The 26,376-nt window shown below is 37.3% G+C and overlaps 1 protein-coding gene and 1 long non-coding RNA gene across 2 annotated transcripts in view; one reads left to right on the top strand and one right to left on the bottom strand.

Moving 5' to 3' along the window:
* Positions 1-5,771: 5,771 nt before the first annotated feature.
* LOC113067609 (uncharacterized) lies at positions 5,772-6,703 on the bottom strand. The gene is made up of 3 exons (XR_003279415.1): positions 6,607-6,703; positions 6,356-6,446; positions 5,772-6,258 (listed from the first exon to the last, which is right to left on the bottom strand). It is a non-coding gene; the product is annotated as an uncharacterized LOC113067609 (long non-coding RNA).
* An 8,790-nt stretch (positions 6,704-15,493) lies between these two features.
* Positions 15,494-26,376, top strand: part of LOC113065758 (NACHT, LRR and PYD domains-containing protein 3-like) — a 151,625-nt gene continuing 140,742 nt past the window's right edge. The window contains exons 1-5 of the mRNA XM_026237265.1: positions 15,494-15,564; positions 16,039-16,118; positions 16,292-16,397; positions 16,570-16,683; positions 23,699-23,812. Coding sequence (XP_026093050.1) covers positions 16,073-16,118; positions 16,292-16,397; positions 16,570-16,683; positions 23,699-23,812 — 380 coding nt within the window. The 5' untranslated portion in view covers positions 15,494-15,564; positions 16,039-16,072. The remainder of the gene's footprint in view (positions 15,565-16,038; positions 16,119-16,291; positions 16,398-16,569; positions 16,684-23,698; positions 23,813-26,376) is intronic.

Here is a 26,376-nt window from a genome sequence, read left to right as displayed (position 1 = left end):
CAGAGTCCACCCCCCTCACTCTACACAAATAACCTCCCACCCAAAAAAGACATTATAAATTCATTCATATAGTACTTTTTTCTCCTCTCCTTTCATCATGCATACAAAGGACGTGTGCACATACACGAACATCTGCAAAAGTTCATATGTACTTGTATGCATCTATACACTACTACGTCTCTGGGAAGTGGTCTCACAAAAAAGAGGGTAGGGGAAGAAGCAAATCTAAATGTGCTTGCTGTTTGTTTTCCTGAAGTTCTACAATCTGTGGCTGCCTTACAGTCGGTTTTTGATATCATTCAAAACAGATTTTTTTGTTTTGAAGTTTGGTTTTAAATGTTGGGAAGAAAAAGAAATAATTATATTTTTAAATTCCAGAACTCCTTTAAAGAACTTTGTCATTCAAACGTCTCAGGGGAGCCAAATCACCTCAGTTTCAGAGTACAAATATCTGGGTATATCTGATAAAGTCCTCCATCTTGCATTCTTTCCTCCTTGGATGTTTTGTACCATGGGGCTCTGAGATTCATAACTAAATTGTAAATTTAACTCATTGTGAATTATATAAAAGAGTTGTATGTCCTCCCTTGAGAATTTGGAGAAAAGTGCATTGGCATCTGTCAATATAGGAGGCAATTTTGGGACATTTGCCATTTTATTCAAAAGGACTTGGTTTGGAAACTATTCACTATGTTCTCAATCAAATTATAATCTCGGTGTGCCCCTTGTTAGAACGGAGCTAGGTAAAACCTCTTTTAATATGCCACAGCCTCAGACTGGAATCTTCTCTAAAAGGAGATGAAGTTACGAAACTTGGCGTGTTATAATCATTTTAAAGTATTCACTACATAATCTAGAGAGCAACTTCACAGTTTAATTGCTTTTAACCACTTACATGTTGGTTTTGTATTGGATGTTGTAACTGTTGTTTATTTGTAGATGCAAACTATATGTTGCCATCTTGGCCAGGACACTCCTGGAAAAGAGATTTTAAGCTCAGCGTGCTTTTTCCGGTCTTAAAAAAAAAAAAAAAAAAAAAAAAAAAAAAAGGGTACTAATATGTGAAGAGAACTAATGGACTTGCAAGAAAATTTATATACATGAATGTATATTTAAGCAAAAATAAACAGAATTACAGCTAAAAGATCAATGCTACAAAATAGAGCCACAGGATTAATTGTTAAAAAGATAATGATCTCGATTCAGACACCCATACGATCTCATTTCTAAATGACAACGATTCCAGAGTCTATTAAAAACTTTTGCCAAAGGCTTACAGGATCATTCACTGAGAGAGTAGTTACCATGTTTGGTTAAGAAACATCTTCACAAACAGTCTTTTCTACTACTAAATTGTATTATTTCAGTCATTCATATCCCAGAAATACTGGGGTAAAGTTTCTAAAGTCAAGTATACATACATTGATGACTATGGCAGCGATCTAAATAGAGCAAATCCCCTTTTGAAAGTTACTGCGCTTCAAATAACATTTGTGTCGATTGCATTGTTTGTGACTTGTTTGTCGGTGAATTAATTAATTATTCATTCATTCATTCATTCATTCATTCATTAAAAAAAAAAGAAGAAAAAAGTAGATTTATGAGAAGTCATTAAAATCAGAAATTCAAATAACTTTTGAGTCTGTCGATTATTTACGTCATGCCAAATCTGTGCATGTAAATTGTGCCAGGATCGACTGAAGCATGTGGCTGCAATTTTGAAATAACATTGTTGAATGAAAAATGCTTTCGTTTTCTATTGATCATTGGCAAACAGCTTTCACCTGCCACTCACTTATCTGGAATGTGGACTAAGAATCTAAATCACTACACACACACACACAAAAGATCAAAAAAAAAAAAAAAAAAAAAAAGTAAACCTTTTAACCTCTAAACAAATAAAAACTATATTTCTCAAAATTCCATGTATTAGTCTTGTTGATCCTAAACACTACAGAAGCAGATTCCAACCCTTGAAAACTGCAAAAATTTTTAAAAGAATATTACTGAAATTTTGCTCTCCATTTTCTCTTAGTGCATTCATTAAAATTTCTCTCTCTAATACATGCTACTGGCAACATGCGACTGACTACAAATTATATATTAGACATGATGAGGGATAGACAGGTGCGGGGAATCAATTAATAATCAAACTTATCAGGAACATGACCAAATAAGGACAAACGGGAACAGAAGCAGGGGTAAAACAGACCAGTCCAGAATCCTGATATGGGTGGAAAGTCGAGCAAAGCAGCTGTGTCTGTGCGTTATCCCGATGGTAGCTCTTCCCGTTGGTTTCTAATCTAAAACAACGAAACAAACATATTCATGTTACAAAAAATATGTCTAAAATGTTTTCTTGCAATGAAACCACAGCAAAAGTCTGCATTAATACGGAAAAGCTTCCACTCAACTCTTTTCTAACCTATTAATTTAATTTACTAAATGTCTTCATTAAGTAAAATAAAATGCCATTTGAGGACTTAAAGCGAAAGTCCCCCAAACATGCCGAATGGCCACTGAATGTGTGGAGGATACATGCTACACGTTTGGTGGATGTTCATAAGAGCCCTATATAGAGGACGTTCTGGGGACCTTGAAGTGGATAAATCTGTTGTGTAGCCTAGCCTATTTGTAAATGCAAATGTCATTCTCGATGTCTGCATTTTTCATAACGGCTTTGACATTTCCATACCTAAAATACATATTTTACAGTCTCCATTATGCAGAGTGATCATAAACAGCTAAAAATGCTTTCATTGACCGTCCTTCACAAAACTTAACATCTAGTGCAGTTTTATCATAGGTAGAATGCAAAATGTTTCAATACAAGCGTTTCAGAAATATGTAATTTGTAAACATGGTAATGCAATGTCTGATTTAAAAATGGGTTTTAAAAGATGAATTTTGGGATTTTAAGTTTTCAGTCAATATATAATTTCTGATGATTTCTAATATGTGGTAGAGAAAAAGACAACAAAGAAGTCTTTCTTTTTAAACAAAGGTCAAAACTCCAGTTATAATTTAGATTTTTGAGGGTGCACTCTTGTCATAAATTTAGGCGTCTCACAGAAGGGACGGGCGACAGTTAAATTAATACAAAATACATACAATGAATGGAGACTGTGGTAAGCAAAGGCCGATTCCTGGACATTTTGGACAAAAAGTCCAAAAATAGGAAATTTTTATGATCTTTGATGTTATTGTGCTTACTGTCTGCAGCTTGAAGACACATTTTGTTAATTAAGTGTAATTTTGGTACTCGCGCATTTGCACTTTTCATGGGGAATAATACAATTGTTTCCAAGGACTTCGATACTTCTCTTGTCCCCTTTCGCTAGTCTAAAATTTTGTTTTAAGTTGAAAAACGTGCATGGTTCCCTCAGCCTTTCTGATTTATATCATGCACTACATGGTCTTGTGGCTTTTATTACAAGCAGAATCACAGAAGGAAAAAGAAACAAGAACTTCCAACAGTTGTTGGTCCTCGTTGACTTCCATAATATGGAGGAAGCTATGGAAGTCAATGGGGTCCAGAAACTGTTTGATTACCAGGATTCTTTAAAGTATCATAAGAAAGAAACTCGTGGGCAATTCCATGGCTAATTTTCGTAAGAAATATGCATGTTCATTGATGAAATATGGTTATTATGCTGGTGATTCTGTTTGATTTAAGTTAAGCTGTGAAATATAAGAGATAAATCATGAATAAAGCTGCCAGTGTAGAGGAATAACTTGTGTTATTGAATATATAACAAAATAAAATAAATAACTCCATACTTTATTTCAAAAATGGGCACTCAAGCATTTTTGAGACTTCAGACTCAAGGAAAAAGGATTTGTGAATATTTTAAAAATTTCTCCGCTCAGACCAAGTCCTCGAAAATCCTAGTTTATACAACTTCCTGCCCTTTGTAGATACTTGTTTGATGTTTAAATTTCGTCTTGATTGTCCTAATTATTTAATTGCTAATTTATACTTATTACTACGACAAATTAATGGTATTTCACTTAATGGCGCTGAGGTAATGTTCGCCGTGATGTCGATCAAGTTCAGCTGACAAAAGCATAGCTGTCCCCGTCTCTTTGTGTTTTTATTTTAAATTTGATAAAGATATTAAAGTAATTATTCATTTTTTTCTTGTTGTTGAAATTAAAAATAGTTTTTAAATATTATTTGATGTCACTGTTCACAACAGTTGTTACAAAAGTTAAGGTTATGCACGATAACGAAAGCACGTTAGGGCTAGCCCTCCCTGAACTCATTGAGATTGCATTGCAGTGCATGCAGTTTGAAAAAAAAAAGATCTTTGAATGGAAGTCTATTAGAGCACTCAGTTTGACAGAAATCACCCAAAAAAGGGCTCTCTCTCTCTCTAACCCTAACCCTAGCCCTTTCACATGGCTAACCTCATAGAACTTAATAGCTGTCACTCTAGACTTGCGTAAGGCTTACCATAATGGGCACTCAGACATCTCACGTTTCTGCTCCTCTCTCTCAGCTGCCATCTCGTGCATCACACTCGATCGGGGTTTAAAGTGAGTTTTGAGTTAAAGTGTACTAATAATTTTATAAATTGTCTGATGTAGCTTGATCCTAACTTTAACTCTAATGCTACTAATAGCAGGTGCATTTCTTCTTCATAATGCATTTCTGTCACAATAATTCACGTAAGGTCGTAAGAAAATGTTTTGTTTTATTTTTATAGTAAGACTTTCGAAAAAGAAAAAAAAATAATAATGATAAAAGAATAATGCGGATAATGTGTCGTACCTGGCGGAGGTGTGAAAGACTCGTTTGGTGAGAACAATAGAACCATGAAAACGGGCAGTATTCAAAGCCAACACACATACAGAGAACACAGGAGAGTTTAAATGTGAGATCTTACAGAGATGACAAGTGCCATAAATCAGTCTGATTAGCCTTCTCTAAAAACACACATAACATGGCCTTAGAAAATAATTCATAAATTGTTTTTTAAAAACAGTTTTACAGATTCGATTATGACATTTTTTATGAAGGTTTGGAAGACTTGTGGCTTTAGCTACACTGTGTTTTTAAACTCATTTCCTACATCAACAATTTTTTAAATACATTTAAAAAATATGTTTTTCATATTTTATTTTTGTTTTTATGTTTGAGCTTATATATCTCTATTATCATAAGGCCGGTGACACACTGGCTGCGTAGCGTCTCTGCTGCGTGCCAGAAGCGTGGTGGCTGCTTCGCGTTTTCTGTGTCTTTACACACCAGAAGTGTGCCTGCACGCGGTGTTGGCGCGCTGCTGCTGCTGTAGGTCACATAGAGGGAGGCCCCCGAAAAACCAGGCTCTTGTCTTCATGACAACAATATAAACTTTTTTTTTTTACACACCTACTGATAGGGCACCGTCAACAGTATTGATGGCAAAATAGAGTATGTTTGACAGATGCAATATTTGAAAATCTATTATAATTTATTTTATTTTTTAAATTACATTTATATCTGATTTTATGCCAACCTATAGACTTTCAAATATCTAAATGTCATGAATTAATATGTATTTGTGTACAAAATGACATTTAAACATATTTTCCTAGTATATTTTGCCTGGAAACGCTTCTAACACGCGCGTGTCACGTGAAAAATAGGCGTCGGTTCTATTTCTAGCATGCACGCGGTTTCCTGAGACGCGCGTCTCACGCAGGCAGTCTGCATGCTCTAACCTGTTAACATGGGAGCCGAATTAAAAACAGACGCGCCACGCAGCTGAGACGCTTGCGCTATGCATTCAGTGTATCGCCGGCCTAACAGTCTGAGTGATTCTGATTCCTGAACCGTAAACTTTGAAGTGTCAGCTTTGTGAACAAATGTTGATTATGTATCTAGTCAGAAAGAATCATGAGCAGAAACTTTATTTTGGGTATGTCATTTCTGTCTCCATGCCAAACATGGGGGGTGACTGGTAAGGAGTTAAGCTGTCCAAATGGAGAATTTTTTGGGAGTTTGGGTCAAAGTTTGGAAAAGTAGTGGAAAATGTTGAGCCCTCTAACGGCAGTTTAGGGAATGTTGGTGTATCTGGGTATTGGACATAATTTCCTTGTTTGACCACAGGAGGACACTGATGAACAGGGGTGACCCTCGTGGCACAGGTCCGAACCTGGAGTCGACCATAGAGAGTTGAGACAAGCCATGCAGCACTGAGGATATTAGTGGTTGTGGCCTGAGGTTTTTCAGTCCTTTCCCAAGAGACAAGACTTGTGGGTCAGGGAGGGATCCTGAAACGTAAAATGAAAAACAGTAAGAGTTAAAATTATCTACACATCTCTTGCTGCTTGTACTTTGTTTAGGCTTGGTCTGTAGGGAATTACAAACCTGCGCACATATATTCAAAGCACATAACTATATGAATTCTTGATGCGCATGTGAACGCCATCAGCATTTATCACAGGTTTGTGTTTACAGTCTGCGTAGAGAAAAAAATTCTGATGTCAAGAGTATTTCGGGAGAATTGCTCACTGCAGTGTTATATGTACTTTATAATCTAAGTGTATAAAAGTGGCAAGATACAATTATGTATTATATGACAGCCAACACTATGATATTAGTTACAGTAGCAACATTACCTGTGTATGCTTGATAGAGTGTTGATTTGCATACACTCCTGGCAGATGGCTTTGGTCTCCTAACAACCAAGTCCTGAACCGGCTCTGCATGGATCCCCTGGGAACAAATAGCCATGATTGTAATAGTATCTTGCTTGTGATGGTGTAAACACACTGCTTGCGGTAGCCACACGAAGTGGCAACGCTTCCAATTCACCCCCAATGTAGCCAGACGTACAGCTGCGCAGCCCCTCAACGCTGCACCGCTTAAGACTACCAGTCTTTTTCAGCTGCCGCGCTTCGCTCCATGAAAAGTGTGTCCCAGGTGTAACATTTGGGACAAACTGCTTCAATGTGGTGCAGCAATGCGCGGCTACAATCTTACCTTTGCCCTTGGTTGATGCCATGTTTGCAGAGAGCTTGTGCAGGCCACAGGTGGTGGTACAGCTCTCAACTGCAGAACAAGAGACAGAACAGCAACCCGGGATTGAGGATGTGCTTGTATATAGAGGTCTACCTTTGATTGTTAACATCAGTGTCACTCCAATCAGCCTGCCCATGTAAACATCATCCCAGACCACAGCCCTCACCTGCAACATGCTGTAATGGGCACTCTGGAACAACAATGCCACTAGATGGTTGCACAGAACCTTGCCTGCTGTACAGCTGCATGAGGTTTCTTAAAGTTCGGCTGCATCAGTTTGGAAAACAATCTACATTAAAGACACAACACTAATAATTTTAGTTGATAAATTTCTATATCATTTGCAAAAAGATTTTCATTTTAGTTTAAGTTTAAGGAAGAGCATTTCAATTAACCAAAAATCCTATGGAATCTGCAATCACAGTAGAGTGGTTAACCCCTTACACCATTTACAGTATTGTTCAAAATAATAGCAGTACAATGTGACTAACCAGAATAATCAAGGTTTTTCGTATATTTTTTTATTGCTACGTGGCAAACAAGTTACCAGTAGGTTCAGTAGATTCTCAGAAAACAAATGAGACCCAGCATTCATGATATGCACGCTCTTAAGGCTGTGCAATTGGGCAATTAGTTGAATTAGTTGAAAGGGGTGTGTTCAAAAAAATAGCAGTGTTGCATTCAATCACTGAGGTCATCAATTTTGTGAAGAAACAGGTGTGAATCAGGTGGCCCCTATTTAAGGATGAAGCCAACACTTGTTGAACATGCATTTGAAAGCTGAGGAAAATGGGTCGCTCAAGACATTGTTCAGAAGAACAGCGTACTTTGATTAAAAAGTTGATTAGAGAGGGGAAAACCTATAAAGAGGTGCAAAAAATGATAGGCTGTTCAGCTAAAATGATCTCCAATGCCTTAAAATGGAGAGCAAAACCAGAGAGACGTGGAAGAAAACGGAAGACAACCATCAAAATGGATAGAAGAATAACCAGAATGGCAAAGGCTCAGCCAATGATCACCTCCAGGATGATCAAAGACAGTCTGGAGTTACCTGTAAGTACTGTGACAGTTAGAAGACGTCTGTGTGAAGCTAATCTATTTTCAAGAATCCCCCGCAAAGTCCCTCTGTTAAAAAAAAGGCATGTGCAGAAGAGGTTACAATTTGCCAAAGAACACATCAACTGGCCTAAAGAGAAATGGAGGAACATTTTGTGGACTGATGAGAGTAAAATTGTTCTTTTTGGGTCCAAGGGCCACAGGCAGTTTGTGAGACGACCCCCAAACTCTGAATTCAAGCCACAGTACACAGTGAAGACAGTGAAGCATGGAGGTGCAAGCATCATGATATGGGCATGTTTCTCCTACTATGGTGTTGGGCCTATTTATCGCATACCAGGGATCATGGATCAGTTTGCATATGTTAAAATACTTGAAGAGGTCATGTTGCCCTATGCTGAAGAGGACATGCCCTTGAAATGGTTGTTTCAACAAGACAATGACCCAAAACACACTAGTAAACGGGCAAAGTCTTGGTTCCAAACCAACAAAATTAATGTTATGGAGTGGCCAGACCAATCTCCAGACCTTAATCCAATTGAGAACTTGTGGGGTGATATCAAAAATGCTGTTTCTGAAGCAAAACCAAGAAATGTGAATGAATTGTGGAATGTTGTTAAAGAATCATGGAGTGGAATAACAGCTGAGAGGTGCCACAAGTTGGTTGACTCCATGCCACACAGATGTCAAGCAGTTTTAAAAACTGTGGTCATACAACTAAATATTAGTTTAGTGATTCACAGGATTGCTAAATCCCAGAAAAAAAAAATGTTTGTACAAAATAGTTTTGAGTTTGTACAGTCAAAGGTAGACACTGCTATTTTTTTGAACACACCCCTTTCAACTAATTGCCCAATTGCACAGCCTTAAGAGCGTGCATATCATGAATGCTGGGTCTCATTTGTTTTCTGACAATCTACTGAACCTACTGGTAACTTGTTTGCCACGTAGCAATAAAAAATATACTAAAAACCTTGATTATTCTGGTTAGTCACATTGTACTGCTATTATTTTGAACAATACTGTTACATGTTGGATCCAACAAACAGGATATTAAAGAATTTAAATGCAAAGTCACATTATCATGATATTGATATTTGCATTCCGTACGTATGTCACAAAGGTGTAGCAATGGCTGCTGTAGTGTCACATGGCTGTTGACTGACTTAATGTAAACAGACAACAGTGGAAGGGGTTAAACTTCTTGCCAATATGCCTTAGCTCCCTAAAAAAAAAAACTTAAAGTAATGGGGCTGTTCTCACTTCCTCATCGACCTGTAACACCTAGACCTGACAATCACCACCCTGCCAATGATGTTGGACACTGGTAGAAAAAAAAACTATAATGCATATACTGTGGTTTGTTCTTTATTCCAATCAGAATACAAATGAAATGGGTGAATAGTACGGAGCCCAGGAAGTCACCTGTCAGAGAAAAAAAACAATCCGTGAAGACAGTTCTGCAATCCGTACACTGTTTATAAACTGTGCTCACGAATTCTCACTGTTCCCTTGGTTTAACAAATGATCGTGCCCACGGATGAATAAACCATTCCCACGAGTTTATAATCTGCGCTCTCAGATTTTGTAAACCGTGCCTTCTGTTTTTGCAATCTGTAGCAGCTACGCACAAATTCATAAACCGTGTCCAAGGGGGAACGGATTGTGATGACTTCCCAGACTCTGTAGTATTGACTCAGCCTCATTTAAATGTGAATAATCTTACTTTAGTTGTGTTTGACATAGGTTAAACACCTTAAAACCATACGAACATCTGAGCTGATGCCAAACTGACGTTAGGATAAGCCAACCTAGCGTTACTAATGTAATGTTATGTAAGCTAAAGTTAGCTTCGTAATCGTAGATGAAGTTTTCGAAAAAGAAACTGTATCCCTGGTCCACTTTGGAGCGGGCTGTGACGGAATGTTGTTCAGTTAGTCGATGTACGTCAGAAAAAGTTATTTTGTGTAAATTTACCAGGTGTTACGTCCCCAGAGTTCTGGGTTCGTTTTATAGTCATTTTGTTCTGGTATTTTGTGGTTTGTGTATTTGTTTTTGTTTTTTTTTACCAGGTAAGATGACGTCTGTGATTGTTCCGGCAGCTGATTGGTGGTTCAACAGCTGATTGGGACTTGGAACTCCGCCCACTCATCAGTGGCTGCAGCTGGCTGGGCTCTTTAAAAAGCTCAGTCGTGTATCAGTTTGGTCTCTCTGTTCCTGTTTTAGGTTTGGTTTGTACCCTGTGTTTGTTTTGGTTTTCTGACTTGATTTATGATTGAAATATTTGAGAATAGTTTTAAACTATTTCTGTGTGTTAGTAAATCTAACTTGTGTTCCATTTTTTGGAACTTGTAATAGCAGGACAGAGCACTTGTGTTTGTGGGTTTTTATAATTTGTATTAACTTGTTTCTCTTTTCTTTGTTAATAGGGAGTTGGGGAGTAGATTTAGAGCTACTCCGGGGTATACATGTATCACAACCACAATTAATGGAGACACCCACATGAAACCATCAGTGCTGACACAACACACACTCTACCCACATAGTGCAAAACCAGAGGCCACGGTTTACCAATCGTGACGTAACGCATTGAATATCACAAGATTATAATAGTTGATCTTCAATAGTTGATCTTGAAGTAATCGTACACTTACACACATACCTTTCCATCCAACTGGTAAAGAAGGCAATAATATCTCCCTTCCACAGATCCTAAAGAAATCTGCTGTTATTAATGATTGGTCTTCATAAATTTCTATTGAAGGTAATTCTATAGTTTGATTTACACATTCTTCCGGTGCTATCCTCCTTCTTTTAATTGTTCCAAGTGTTAAAAGTTCTGGAGCTCTAGAAGGAACTTGTCTATATGCCAAATAATAGCACATTTACTTTTGAATTTGCCCACATCTTGTGTTCCTTTTGGTTTATGGAAACACTCATATTCTTGTTTATAATCTATGCTGTACCATTTTGGAGTCTCTACTTTTTGTTTTATAATTTTTATATTTTGACCGATATATGAATACTGACACCAAGATCCCCAGAGCGATCTAAAGAAATCTTTTAATTTAGGATTTCCCAAAAATTGTAGGCATTCAGCAATACAATATGGTCAATACAATAAGCACATCCGCTAAATTCACGAATATTCACACTGTTATGTAATGAGATTGGCAGCGAACACAAATCACTGCTGCTGCACACAGAGGTGTGTTTGCTGTCCCGCGGCAAATTGTTGACCAGGCTCTTTGAACTCCAGAATGAATTGAAGCAGTGAAGCAGAGGAGAATCCGTTTAACTTGACCTCCAGTATGCATGACGAAGATTTTCTCAAAAGGCTCGCCTATCTAGCGGACATCTTCTCAGCTCTGAATGAACTCAATCTAAGTCTGCAGGGAGTCAATGTAACTGTGTTCAATACACAAGACAGGATTGAGGCCATGATAAAGAAGCTACAGTTCTGGGCAAGTTGTGTGAGTGGGAACACAGTCATGTGTTTCCCTACGCTTCACGAGTTCTTGGGGGAAAATGACGTGGACCTGGGTGAGCATGTAAAAAGTCTCATAATTGAACACCTTGACAAACTCGCCGAACATCTAAGGAAACACTTCCTACCTATGGACACATCTCACGCTTGGATTCGCAATCCATTTGAAGTTTCCCTGCCCGTCCCGCAGCTGTCATTTCACGAGCAGGAGCAGCTGATCGAGCTGTCATCTGATGGAGCACTGCAGTTACAGTTCAAACGAAAGCCACTTGTGGATTTTTGGACCGAGTCACTGACATCATATACAGTCTTGGCAAAGCAAGCCTTGAGAGTTTTGATGCCCTTCGCCACAACTTATCTCTGTGAGGCTGGTTTCTCTGCTACGGCAGCAGTTAAAACTAAACATCGGCAAAGACTGGATGCTGTTGAGAAGGAATTGAGGCTTAAACTGTCTTCCATTGCACCAAACTTTGGAGAGCTTTGCAGTGAGATGCAGCAACCGCACTCAAGGATCCAATCCCTGACTGTAGGGGGTCAGCAAGGCCTGCTCATTCCATCAGCTGGTGGCCTCAAGAGTTTTGAACTTAAGAGCATATTGATTGCATATTGATTGATTGACAGTGATTGTTGTGGTTCCAACACACAGAAGTAAACAAAGGTGTATGTTTGTAGAGTCATTTAAGACCGCTTCAAATGCAACTCAACCAATCATGTGCTCAAGCAATTATGTGCTAGGAGCTATTTTTGAAATAGCCTACACGAAAACGACTGGACAAATTTTGCCAGTTTCTCCCGCCCCACAACACTGCGGACAACGCTTTTAACGATTGAAATGTTAAGCTCTGTTTTACTTTTCTTATGGGCTTACTTTAACGGAAAACAGTTTTTTGGTTTCTGCTATGTTGGTGATCCTAATAAATGTCACAGCAATTTGCTTTGATGATGATTAAGTCCGATGCTTCTCTTTCATTTTGTAATTATTGAGTGAGTAGACACTTCATTATGTTGGCCATTTTCAACCACCCCGGCCTATGTTTAGTTCCCTTAAAGGGATAGCTCACCCAAAAATAAAAATTCCGTTATTTACTCATCCTCATGTCATTCCAAACCTGTATGAGTTGCTTTCTGATGTTGAACATAAAAGAAGATATTCTGAAGATTGCTGATTATCACTATTTTAGAATGTTTAGTCAAGTAATAATTTATTAATTATCTCATGTGTGTTTAAATCAAAGATTAAAAATAAATTGATTCCAAGTAAAAGGTAGGTAAAAAGTATTTTTTTACATTACTCAAGTTTGGCTACCGGTTAGAATTAAATAAAACATCACTTCATAATTCAAAGCACTCTTAAGCCGCATTCTAGGAAACCCATAACCCACACTTCTACCCATAAAAGTGCACCAGAACAGCAGTCAAACCTGTGATTCCCACCCGTGAATTCGTACTAGATCGATGTACACCAGTTCCGAGCTCTGACATCACATGACCCGTGAAACAACTATGGCAGCACCTACGGCTAATATTGTCTATGGATGCAGTGTTTATGTAAGTGGTACACGGTGAGAAATAGAGTTTAGGACAATATAACGCTCCAATAAATTGTATAATCTAGCTACAATTCCTTGCACTCAGGAAGTTTGGCGTGACTTGCCTGAAATGCTACAAAGTCGTGACTTACGGGCTCAAAAATCTTAAAACTTTTGGGCGTACCCAAAATCTAGCTTCTGTGCCTATATAAAATTTTAGGAAGAAATCTACGTAGAGTTTTATAAATGAGACCCCAGATCTTTCACCCATAGAAAACATTTGGCACATCATAAAGAGGAAGATACGACAAAGAAGACCTAAGACAGTTGAGCAACTAGAAGCCTGTATTAGACAAAAATGGGACAACATTCCTATTCCTAAACTTGATCAACTTGTCTCCTCAGTCCCCAGACGTTTGCATACTGTTATAAAAAGAAGAGGAGATGCCACACAGTGCTAAACATGGCCTTGTCCCAACTTTTTCAAGATGTGTTGATGCCATGAAATTTAAAATCAACTTATTTTTCACTTAACATTATACATTTTCTCAGTTTAAACATTTGATATGTCATCTATTTTGTATTCTGAATAAAATATTGAAATTTCACACTTATTTATACCCATAAAAATTTATTTTATAATTTTTTTTTTTACCTTCTTTGTTATTTATATATTTATTTATTTATTGCTCTATGGTGAATCATTTTTAATTTAAACCTGCAGTAGGTAACTTTTGTAAAAATATATTTTTTACATATTTGTTAAACCTGTCATTATGTCCTGACAGTAGAATATGAGACAGATAATCTGTGAAAAAAAAATCAAGCTCCTCTGGCTCCTCCCAGTGTCCTATTGCCATTTGCAGAAATACATAGCTCCCGTTAAGAAACAACCAATCAGAGCTGCGGTCCGTAACTTTGTTTGTGTTCAAAATGTAGAAAAATGTATATAATAAGCGAGTACACCATGAATCCATTTTCCAAACCGTGTTTTTAGCTTGTCCTGAATCACTAGGGTGCACCTATAATAAGTGTTTATATTCAGACTATTTTAGATTGCTTCGGGGGTACCGCGGCGGAGTAACCCAGTACCTTTGTGATTCTTCATAAACAGAGAGAAGTAGTTCCGGCTACAATGTTCTTCTGCAAGACGCAAGCAGTTCTGTTTATTAACCGCTAGAGCGTCAAAATTTACCTATCGCAGCTTTAATAGCATTAGAGCTGCTCCATTGCAGCGGCTTAGTACTGTAATCACGTGCTTGGCTGTATTAATGCAGGGAACCATTCTTTATAAATCTCCTGATATTTTCACAAATAGAAGTAACTTTTAAAAAAATCTGAAACATTCTGCGATTTATATTCCAAAGCCACTCATATAATGCAAAAACACTAAAGCAAGCAAAACACTTAGCCTTTTTAAATTAGATTAACAAAGTAAAAGAACGCGGAAATCTGAGGGTGCCAATGTAAAACTAACTTTATCCAAGAAAGTGCAATATGAGTGCAGGCCAGCAGGGGAAAATTGCTCTCGGGCTCAGGTTAAGTCAGTTGTGCCTAGTGTGAGTACACCCTAATACTGTTCAGTCATGTCAACTTAGACCTAGACCAGATTTAAAATAATGAGTTGAAATAACGTTTAAAAACAATTTGATTGACTTTAAAATGTAATTCCTTTGAACTTCATAAATTTTAATTATTATGCTATGTATTCCAGATTAATAAACATCTTAAAAATATGTCTTTCATAATCACGCACATCATATAGACATCTCCATGATGAAAGATTGCTATCTGGGACTTGGAACATTTTTCAGAGATCTGGCAACCTATAACGTGCCGCTCTCATCAAAGTGAAAGTAAATGTACAGATTTGATGTCGCCATTTTAAACAGACAGAATTGACTTACAAGCCAAAGTGTTTTAACCCCTTAACTGTCACTCATATTTTTGTACATTGACTTTGTAGTGCACGATCCAAACTTAAATTTTTATTATTCATGAATGAAAACATTTTGTAACATGATATTGATGTACCATTTACATGGTAATGCAATGTCTGATTTAAAAATGAGTTTTAAAGGATGAATTTTGAGATTTTAAGTTTTCAGTTGATATATAATTTCTCATGATTTCTAAAATGTGATAGAGAAAAAGACAACGAAGTCATCTTGTTTTTTTAACAAAGGTCAAAATTCCGGTTATAATGTAGATTTTTGAGGGTGCACTCTTGTCATAAATTAATCTATTACTTTTCCTATGTAATTTTTAACAAAAAACATTGATAAAATATATATTTGGGAGTCTTCGACCTTTCCAACGATATATAGATTGTCAAGATTAGATTAGATTTAATTGTAATATAGTGAAGTAAATGTAGGCATCCCACAGAGCAGACGGGTGACAGTTAACAGGTTAAATCTTAATACATTTATATATGCTTAGACGAGAATTTGTTTGTACCTACTTGATGGAATTGTAAATCGGTATGTATGATATTTTTCACCAAAAAACAACTGAACAAAGTTTGTTGTGTGTTTCGTGCTGACTGCTATTGTTCAGAACTCCAAACATCCTTTGTGTTAACATGTGACAAACGTTATTCATTTGAGTGAAGGCTGCTCGCTTTCTATTTCAGCTGAAATATGCACCTTATTATTTTTAATGTAAAACTTGCAAGATTTTTGGTATCATTTGTTTCCAGTTATTTAGTTGTACAAAAACAGTACGTTTTACTGCTTGATATGATAAACTGCAATTTATTTAATAAAATTAATTATTGTAAGCATAAACACACTGGTTTATAGCATAGTTTTTCAGTTTACTGTTATTTTTCTAGTTATTAACTGATGTGACTGATGAATAAAGTTTCCTTCACATTCACATAAAATAACTTCAGAGATAAAGCGGACAATGTCGACTGATTTGCTTAGTTTTTGTGATTGTGTCTTTATCTGGAGCCAGTGAAGATCAAACTGATCAGATCCATTATGGATGAAACTGAAACATCTGGAGATGAAGATTTCTTTCCAGGATGCAGGTTTGAGTTACACATTAAATAACTGACTATGTTATAGATTAGATGACTTTTTAATATTTATTAGAAAACAATAACACCATAAAGCCCCATATAAGCTTTGCATTAAAAATACTTATTGAAGATTTCATATTAAGATGATTGTCATCGTAAAGGTTTAAATCTGTTCTGTTTAGAACAATTTATCAGAAAAGATCAGCAGAGTCCAGCTATGTGTCTGAGGAGTGAAAAGTCTATCGATCAACCAATATTTAGCAGTCGTGATTCAAGGACTGGCCTCAGGTATTGAGTTTGTATAAAAAATATGCTTATAGCATGATATTTATATTAACTAATATATTATTTGTATAAACAGTATGCGAGAGATTATAAAGTTCTATATTTAAAGTGAATTTGATAGGGATAAATGTGGATGAGTTGTTAAATGTTGAAATTTAGTATCTCTCTGTTTTAGTCCAGTTCAGCAGAAGAGATCAGAAGCAGAGTCCAGCTGTGTGTCTGTGAAAAATGACAGGTCTATGGATCGATCAATGATGTCTAACAGTGGAGATTCAAGGACTGGTCTCAGGTATGGTGTTTGTATAAAAAATTATTATATTTTCATATCCTATCACAGTTCAGTTCACAATTTCTGTATTTTGATTTCGGTACTTTGATGTCATACACTGATTGGACTATGCAGTGCTGCTTCAAGTTGCAAACACAGTTAATAGGCTTGTTCAAGATGAACTATACTAGCCTGGCACTCAAGTCGGACACTTTATGCTCCCGGTAGTGATGCTCTTGTGGGGTTTGAATACTCTTATCACAGATAAAGTGAATTAAATGCATTTGTCAAATTCACAGAAATGTTTTTATGAGCAACAGGAATACTTTTTAATATACTGTTTATTACAGCACCATCTGTTCAAGAATAAAGTTTAGCTTATAAACATACAAGCTACTTAATATGATAAAGTGGGGGTTAGGCACTGGCCAGTATGATATTTTGATGGTATGATAACCTTAAGCAAAAATATCATGGTTTCACGTTATCACAGTATTGATGTTAAACCTCTGAAATGTGTTATTTTTAAATGACTGGTTAAAAAAAAAAGGTTTTTTTTTGTTTTGTTTTTTCGCTAGACACATAATTCGTTTTTTTATACTAAAATTATTAGTAATTATTATCAGTTATTTAATTTTAGTTATATAATTCGTATACATATTTATATCATTTCATATCATTTAGTAATATAACAATAATCATACACATAATTTTATTTAATAATAACCCGATTTGAAGCAAAAACAGAATGTTCTGACAAGCTTTCTGAAATTATATCAGGTAAAATTTTTAGAAGACAGTCAGTTCCCCTCAGAAACACATTCATATAAACTCCCAAATTAATATTGAGGATTTTCTTCCAATACATGCTCATATGCGGTTGAGTATACTTTTGAAATCTGTACAGACGTGGCTATGCACGAGACTGAAAGGAAGGCTGAATATGAAGTATACCCGGGCCTTAAGTTCGGCCATCCAACACACGTGACTGACTGCTCACGGGGTCAGTGTTACTCTCTACACTCCTACTCTTTCAGTCATTGAGGAGACATGGATAACAGTTCATACCACAGGAACAGTATAATGGAAAAAAATTGTGGTTTTGAAACCATGACATTTTTTTAAAATCGCGTTATTCCTTGAAACCAGTAATCAGGTGGGGGTATATATGCTTTTATAATTTTTTGAAATGTTTTTTTTTATTAAAATTACTCAAGATAACAGTGCGACTACACTAAAAAAAAGCTTTTACTGTTATAAAAATAAAGCATTATTGGAATTGAATTGTTAAAACAATTGTTAAATTTATAATTGAATAAAGGTAAAGGTAAGGGAAAGGATTTTTTAGGTTTTCATCTGGACGGCTAATCCGTCTATTTTCTGAAACAATGACGTCATCAGCCCACGTCTCCCCCCCCAGTCAGACACCTCTACGTCACGTAACAGCAACAAAAACATGAACAAACACTGAACGATTGCCTTTTTATTAACTAACATTAACACAGATTAATAACTGTATTGTTCCAGGTTCGTTTGTGTACCACGCGCAAGGTTTATGAGCATAGTCCAAGTCTTCTTCTCTGTTTTTAGTGTATCTCTTAAGACGAGGAAAAAAAAGATCGGATTGGGGTAAGCTCCGTCTCTGTGTGGACGGGGCCTAAAACTGCACCACAGTTCCCATACTGTAGACCCTGTTGAGCTACTCCATCCCCTTGACAGCCAGATGTGGCAGAACACAGTGTTAGCAAGCCAACACTAAACTGGGGCCTCTCAGTGCTTCTACGGTGACCTAATTGTTCTAAAGATGTAGCAAGTACATTGTGTATTATGGCAAGGTTTCCCGGTTCCGGTATTCCTAATTAATGCTGCCTAAAAATCTGTTAAAAGATTTGAATATTAGAAAAATGTGTTAGTGTGTTATGTTTAAGCCAGGTAAAAGAGGTGGGTCTTTAATCTAGATTTAAACTGACAGTGTTTCTGCCTCCCGAAAAATGTTAGGTAGGTTATTCCAGAGTTTGGGCATTAAATAGGAAAAGGATCTTCTGTCCGCAGTTGATTTTGATATTCCAGGTATTATCAAATTGGCAGAGTTTTGAGATGGCAGCGGACGTGGAGGACAATAGTGCAACAACAGCTCGTTCAAATACTGAAGTGCTAAAACATTCAGGGCTTTATAAGTAATAAGCAAGATATTAAAATATATATTATGTTTAATAGGGAGCCTGTGCAGTGTTGACAAATCCAGGCTAATATGGTCATACTTCCTGGTTCTAGTAAGAACTCTAGCTGATGCATTTTGGACTACCTGGAGTTTGTTTATTAACTGTGCAGAACAACCACCCAATAAAGCATTACAATAATCTAACATTGAGGTAATGAACGCATAGGTCATAACTTATATATATTTTTGAGATGGAAAAATGCAGTTTTAAAATGTGGCATTTTGGAAATGTGGCATTTTGGAAGATTGCTATCAAATAGCACACTTAGGTTCCTAACTGATGATGAAGAATTGACAGAGCAGCTATAAAGTCTTAGACAGCGTTCTAGGTTATTAAATGCAGAGTTTAAGTCCTATTATTAACAACACTGTTTTTTTTCTAATTTAGCAGTAATTAATTACTCCTCATCCAGGTTTTTATATCGACTAAGCATTCCATTAATTCTTCAAATTGGTATGTTTCTCTGGGCCTCGAAGAAATATGGAGCTGAGTATCATCAGCATAACATTGAAAGCTAACACCATGCTTTCTGAGGGTAACATGTAAAGGGTGAAAAGTAATGGCCCTAGTACTGAGCCTTGAGTTACTCCATACTGCACTTGTGATCGATATGATACCTCTTCATTCGCTGCAACAAATGGATGGTAGTCACATAAGTATTATTTGAACCATGCAAATGCACTTCCATTAATGCCAGCAAATGTTTCTAGTCTATTCAAGAGAATGTTATGGTCAATAGTGTTGAATGCAGCACTAAGATTCAATAGCACTAATAGACAGATACAACCACGATCAGATAATAATAGCAGGTCATTTGTAACTCTTAAGGAGAGCAGTCTTAGTACTGTGAAATGGTCCTAACTTTCTCTAAGAAGGAATATAATTGTAATGATACTACCTTTTCTAGTATCTTGGACAGAAAAGGAAGATTCAGTTTATAATTAACTAGTTCTTGGTGTCTAGTTGTGTTTTTGATGAGAGGCTTGATAACAGCCAGTTTGAAGGTTTTTGGGACATACCCTAATGACAATGACAAATTAATAATAGTCTGAAAAGGATTTATAATTTCTGGAAGCACTTCTTTTGGAGCTTAGATGGAATTGGGTTTAACATACATGTTGTTGGTTTAGATGATTTATTACGTTTTTACAATTCTTCTTCTCCTATAGTATAGAATGAGTGGAGCATTTCCTCGGGGGATCTATAGTGCACTGTCTGATCAAATACTGTTACAATTTTATCTCTAATAGTAACGATCTTGAAAGTAGTTCATAAACTCATTACTGCTGTGCTGTTGGGAAATACCAACACCTGTTGGTCCTTTATTCTTCGTTAATTTTATTTTCTTCTAAAAGAGAATAATCAGATCTAGAAGTTTTTAATGCTTTTCTGTTCATATTAACAATATGAAATACTTCTAATTTTGTTTTCCCCCAGCTGTGCTCTATTTTCCGGGTTGCTCTTTTTAGGATGCGACTGGCTCATTATACCACGGTGTCAGACTGTTTTCCTTAATCTTCCGTAAGCATAAAAGAGCAACCGTATCTAAAATGCTAGAAAAGAGAGAGTCCGTAGTTTCTGTTACAGCATCAAGTTGTTCTGAGTTTTTGGATGTGCTAAGTAATTGCCCAAAGAAATGCAAGATCTGACCATGGAGTGAAGGTTTGCCGGCAGGTCAGTGTGACTAGGACATGGAGAGTGCCGCATTGCAAAGTGCTGAAGCGGTCTCATTTGGAGCAACCAAAATTATTCAAATGCCACTCCAGCTGCTATATGCTCCAGAAGCCTCTGAAATTGTTAAAATGGGACCGCTCTCCTGCCTTTGAATAAGTTCAAGCAGTTCAGCACTGATCAAAATCCATACCGAGAATAGGGGTCCTATGCATCGGTGAGAGATTGCTATTTTCCCAGTTGACCTGAAGACCTGAGGTGCCAGAGTACCAGGTCCCTGTGCTCGCACAACTGATCCCGAGACTGTGCTAGTATAAGCCATTCATCGAGAATGTCAATGATTTTCAATCACCGTTGAGGTTGTGAACACCTTGATCTTTGAGAGGAACAAGAGTGCCCTCCATCAACACATGAAAGTATGCATCCATCAGGTCAATCACTGCAAACCTATCTTGGGGACGGATGCACCCAAAGATGCATTTCTGCAGCAACATTCTGAACGGTAGCTGGTGAAGCGCCCGGTTAAAGATGCAGATCCAAAATTGGTCGTAAGCCACTGCCATTCTTGGGTACAATGAAGTCGGTTGAAAACCCCATCTCCATATCATATCTGTGTTACTGTGGCTCAGTAGTAGAACATTGCATTAGCAGCACAAAAGGTTTTGGGTTAAATTCCCAGAATGTAAAGTCTGCTAAATGCATAGATGTAAATGCCCATAAAACTGTCTTGAAGCAGATGCCACTGAACTTGAGAGATGCCGGGTGAACTGAATCGCATAGATGAGACCAATTGTCTGCCGGAGCCAACGAGATGGGCCAGGTAGCGCTAGCCAGACACCCAGATACCACAGTGGGGCAGCATAGTAGAATGCAGGGACCCGGTTTGGGTGGTTTGTGGTTGGAAAGTCGGGAGCGGAGGCCCAATGTGAAGACCAGGATGAGAACTAGATCACTGTATAGGCAACGGAGCTCAGCCCCTTTCGAGGTGACTAAGCCTGGTCCGCAGCTCCAAGATGGTTATCTTCCCAAATGGGAACATTTGGAATCATCCACGAAAGCCACCTCAGCGTGCTAAAGCCCATACACATGATGCAGCGATCGTGACCATCTCCTGGTCCCGTTTAACGACCACATCTAAAAATGAATGGGTGAAACAGCATCTTTAATAATACGATCCGTCATCTTTACAAGGATGCACCCGTGCAGCTCTTTTAGAGAAATAAGCTCTTTCAGGGAAATGCTCTTTTAAGGGTTGGATGCTCAGAGGAGATGACTCCTTGTGGCACAACAGGGGTTGTGCAGCCTGAAGTGCAGATAGATTCAATCATCGCATGCCAATCTGCAATGCAATGGCATGCAATGATTGTATCTATCTGCCACTGATGACAGCATGAGCATAAATAGGCAGCAGTTGCGATGCATAACAGCTTTTTGCTCCTCTAAACAACCTTTGTTTGATGAATTCAGTGTGCTTTGAGGGAACTTTTGTGTTGGTGGATGGCGCTTCAGTGTTGGTCGTTCCTGTCTCGAGTTGGTTGCGCACTTCAGGCTGCACTACCCCTGATGTGCCACGAGCAGTCATCTCCTTTGAGCATCCTTTAGTTCACACTCAAAGCAGATTGGTCTCTTGAAGCAAAATCCCAATTCGTCAGTCACCGACGTGATTCATAGTGACCGACTGAAAGGGAACTTTTGTTTGGTGAGTTGTCCATGTCTGTGTTCTTGTTTAGACAAGCCAAGCCAAGTCTTTATGTATAGTTTGCTCCCTTTTGGATTTCATAAAGCTGCACTCGGATTCATTCAGCGCTCAATTACAGTGGACAATCATTACAGTATGAAAAAAACATTAACCATTGTGCATGTGTCAGATTCATATTTTTTCTAATTTTTTTTTTTGCATAAATCTGTTAATCAACTTCATTCCTGATCAAAACTATCAAATTTTTTAATTCTTTAATTGCCAAGTTCATAAATGATGTCACTGATTTGGGGGAAAAAACACACAAAATGACTTATTTTCATTATAAAAGTAATTGTGGCTGGATTTTTTTTTTACTTTTTATAACAGTCTTGGGCATGTCAAAGATTAGTAGCAACATTGGCTTTGCAATTTTAGTTTTTGTGCAGCATTAGATTTAAATTTTTTCTCCCTAATTTGTTGTTGGTGGCTGTTTTTGCCCCATTGACTTCCATTAAAATGAAATTTTTTGATTGCAAATCCATGACACCATATAATTCCCAACTCCACCAACCGAACCTGTAATCTGATCTAACTTGTTCTTTCTTTACAGTGTCTTCATTGGAAGCAGTCTCCATGACATTTTGTTTACAACTCATGTAATTGAGAATTTTAATTATGTATGCTTATAATGGTTCTGTTCTGCACCCCAGGGGGGTTTGTCTTGCTGCTTTCCCTGTCTGTCCAAGCATGGCTGCATGTAAAGGCGTGTGGAGTGTTGCTCAGAACATAACCATACCATCAACACTAACTGTATGCAATTATAATTGTCATTAAATATACTTGACGGAAGTGGTCCTGATTGAAATAACAAATTTTACCTCTTCCCAAAAGGGAAAACCACAAACAATCAAGAATGCATGATTATATGGTGTCATGGCTTTGCAATCAATAAATGTCGTTATAATGGTAGTCAATGGTGACATCATTTATGAACTTGGTAATTCATCAGTGACATCATTTATGAACTTGGTAATTAAAGAGTTAAAATCTTGGATTTTTTTTTTAACATTTGGTAGTTTTGATCAGGAATGAGGTTGATTAATAGATTTATGCAAAAAATGATACATTTTTACAGCTGTTTAATTTAGTGGATGTTTCCATCCAGGAACATAACGAAATGGTAGTGAATTTGCCCAGAGTGTACCATTAAGATTTTGAAAAATTTCAATTCCATTTCCAAAATATGGGTCAAAATATGATTTGTCATCAAAAATCATTCCATTAGCTCAAATACAGAGAAAGTTGTGTCCAAAATAAGACTCAACTTTACCCCCTAGTGGACAAAAACGTCCCCAACAACGCATAAGGGTTAAGTACTATTTAAAGTGTATTTTATAATGATAAATATACTGTTGATTTGTTGCAGTAATTTAAAGGATGAATTTTAATCTCTCTGTTTTAGTCCAGTTCAGCAGAAGAGATCAGAAGCAGAGTCCAGCTGTGTGTCTGTGAAGAGTGACAGGTCTATGGATCGACCAATTAGGTTTAACAGTGGAGATCCAAGGAATGGTCTAAGGTATGGTGTTTGTATAAAAACATTATTCTAACATGAAATTTTATATGAACATATATTTTATTGTATATTAGTTCACAATTGTTTTTATAAACACAGTGTATGAAAGATTATAAGGCACTATTTATAAATGTGTAGTTGAATTTAGCTGTAGTGATTCAGGTATTTTCAAAATGCTATTTTTGTACACAAAAGATCTATGAAATGGTTATTTAAAGTGATTTCATCATGATAAATGTATAGTTTATTATGTTTACTAATTAGGTTTGTTAATTAGGTTTAAACAGAGGAAATTCAAGAACTGGTTTTAGGTACAGTGTTTGTATAAAAATAAGATTATAGCATTATATATTTTAATGTTTTATCACAGTTCAGTTAACAATTTACTGTATAAATACAGTGCATGTGTAATTGTTGGTTTTGTTCATGTGTTTTATATTGTTTAGTTCTTAGTCATGGTTTCTCTTGCTCCTCATGTTATCCTAATATTGTTTACTTAGTTCATGGGTCATACTTTTATTGGTTCATTGGTTGTGATTGACTTGAAGCAGTGCAACACAGATACATTTTTGTAATTGTTTTTATATTCAATTATATATATATTTATATATATATATATATATATATATATATAATGCAAATTGTGTCAAAACAGCTTTACAGTGTTTAACCGGTGAATAAGTGTCGAAATAGTGTGTCTTTCTCCTCTGGCCAAATGAAACCAGCAGTTTAAATCTAGGCTGAGATAAGTCAGATTGTGCAGAAGACTCATCTGGTTCCAGTGATCTTGTCCCAAGGTGACAAGGTCTTCATAGGGGATCAGTCTTTGGAGCACATCTAGGTGTCCTGGTCTCCACTGATATTCAGGGTTGTAGAGCTCGTCTCTAGGTGCTGATCCACCTTCTGATTTGGATACTGTCTGAATCTGGGTGACTGCAGTGACCATCTGATCTGGATACTGTCTGGATCTGGTGGCCCTACATGACGAGCAGGCTGGGTGGCAGCATGGCTGGTGGATGGGTGGAGGCAGCAGCTGTCCCACCGGGGCAGGATGTGACAAATTGCCTCAGTCTGCTTCTGCACAGGTGAGAACTGCTGGGCAAAGCTCTCAACCACGTCACCGGTCTAGGACATAGGGGCACTTAGGAACCAAACTTTGTTGGCGTCCCTCATGTTGAACAGATAGCCAAAGATGGCATTCCTGGACCAGAGAGGTGCCTTGGCCTGATGAACCTGCAGTAACGCCATAGCGAGATAGGATGAGAACTAGATCACAGCAGAGGCAATGGAACTCAGCCCTTCTCAAGATGACTGAGCCTGGTCTGCAGCTCCGAGATGGTTATCTTCCCGAATGGGAACATGGGAAGTCATCCATAAAAGCCACCTCAGCATGCTAAAGCCCATACACATGAGGCAGCGATCGTGACCATCTCCTGGCACCAGTTAATGACCACATCTAGAAACTTATGGGTTAAACATTATCTTCAAAAAGACTATCCGTCATATTTACAAAGATGCAACCATGTAGCTCTTTTAGAGAAATTAGCTCTTTCAGGGAAATGCTCTTTTAAGTGCTGTGATGGTCAGAGAAGATGACCGCTTGTGGCACAACGGGGTTAGTGCAGCCTGAAGTGTACAACCCACTCAACACAGGAACGGCCAACACTGAAGCAAAATTTACCAACACAAAAGCTCCCTCAGAGCACACTGAACTCATCAAACGAAGGTTGTTTGCAGGAGAAGAAACCTGGTATGCATTGCAACTGCTGCCTATTTATGCTCAGGCTGTCATCAGTGGCAGATAGATGCAATCATCTCATTCCAATTGTATATATCAATAACTCATTACAAGGCACTGTAACTTACTCATTAGTATGTCAATCTTCCATTCTTCATATCTATCATAGTGATATCTCTTACTGTGAATTACCAAAAATCAAACAGTGGTTTGTCCATCAAACGGCCGTAAGCTTAACTTATCAACTTTCAATAAAGTTATCACTTCTTAAAATTCCAGGAAAAAAGTTTCTGGCCATGAAACCATTCTCCTCTCCTTATGAAATTTTGGTTACTGAAAATTAACGAGCTTTGTAGCTAAGATCAAACACTTAATTGACTTTGTGATGTGAGCATTTTAGACAGAAGCAATCATGAAACTAATAATACATCAAACTACAAATCGCACAGAGTAAATATGAGTGAGAGAGAATGAGAGAGAAATAGTTGAGATCACAGAATAATCTCACAGTATGGCAAAATCGCAGACAGTAACCTTTTGAAAGACAACAAGGAATCAGATCGACAACTTTTAAGCAGCATTTAAATCTCCATAGAAAATCGATACTTGCATGGGGTCTCTTTGTTCGGAGAATGAGCGTGTGTGTGTGCGTAGTTCTTTGTAGCTGGGCGTGTTCTCTTTTGTCTTCCGGGGTGAGGAGACTCGCGAAGTTTCAAAGGTCCAACGAACATAACGATTCAGAGTTCATCTCCCTCGTGTAGGGAGAGGCGAATATGAGAATAAACTTAGTAAGGAAAAGAAAAGAAGAACGGGGATGAAAGCTCCCGAA

Source organism: Carassius auratus, chromosome 4 (genome assembly GCF_003368295.1).
Source record: "Carassius auratus strain Wakin chromosome 4, ASM336829v1, whole genome shotgun sequence".
In the NCBI taxonomy this organism is placed as follows: Eukaryota; Metazoa; Chordata; class Actinopteri; order Cypriniformes; family Cyprinidae; genus Carassius; species Carassius auratus.
The sequence above is the reverse complement of the archived record's forward strand: the minus strand, read 5'-3'. Positions and strand labels throughout refer to the sequence as shown.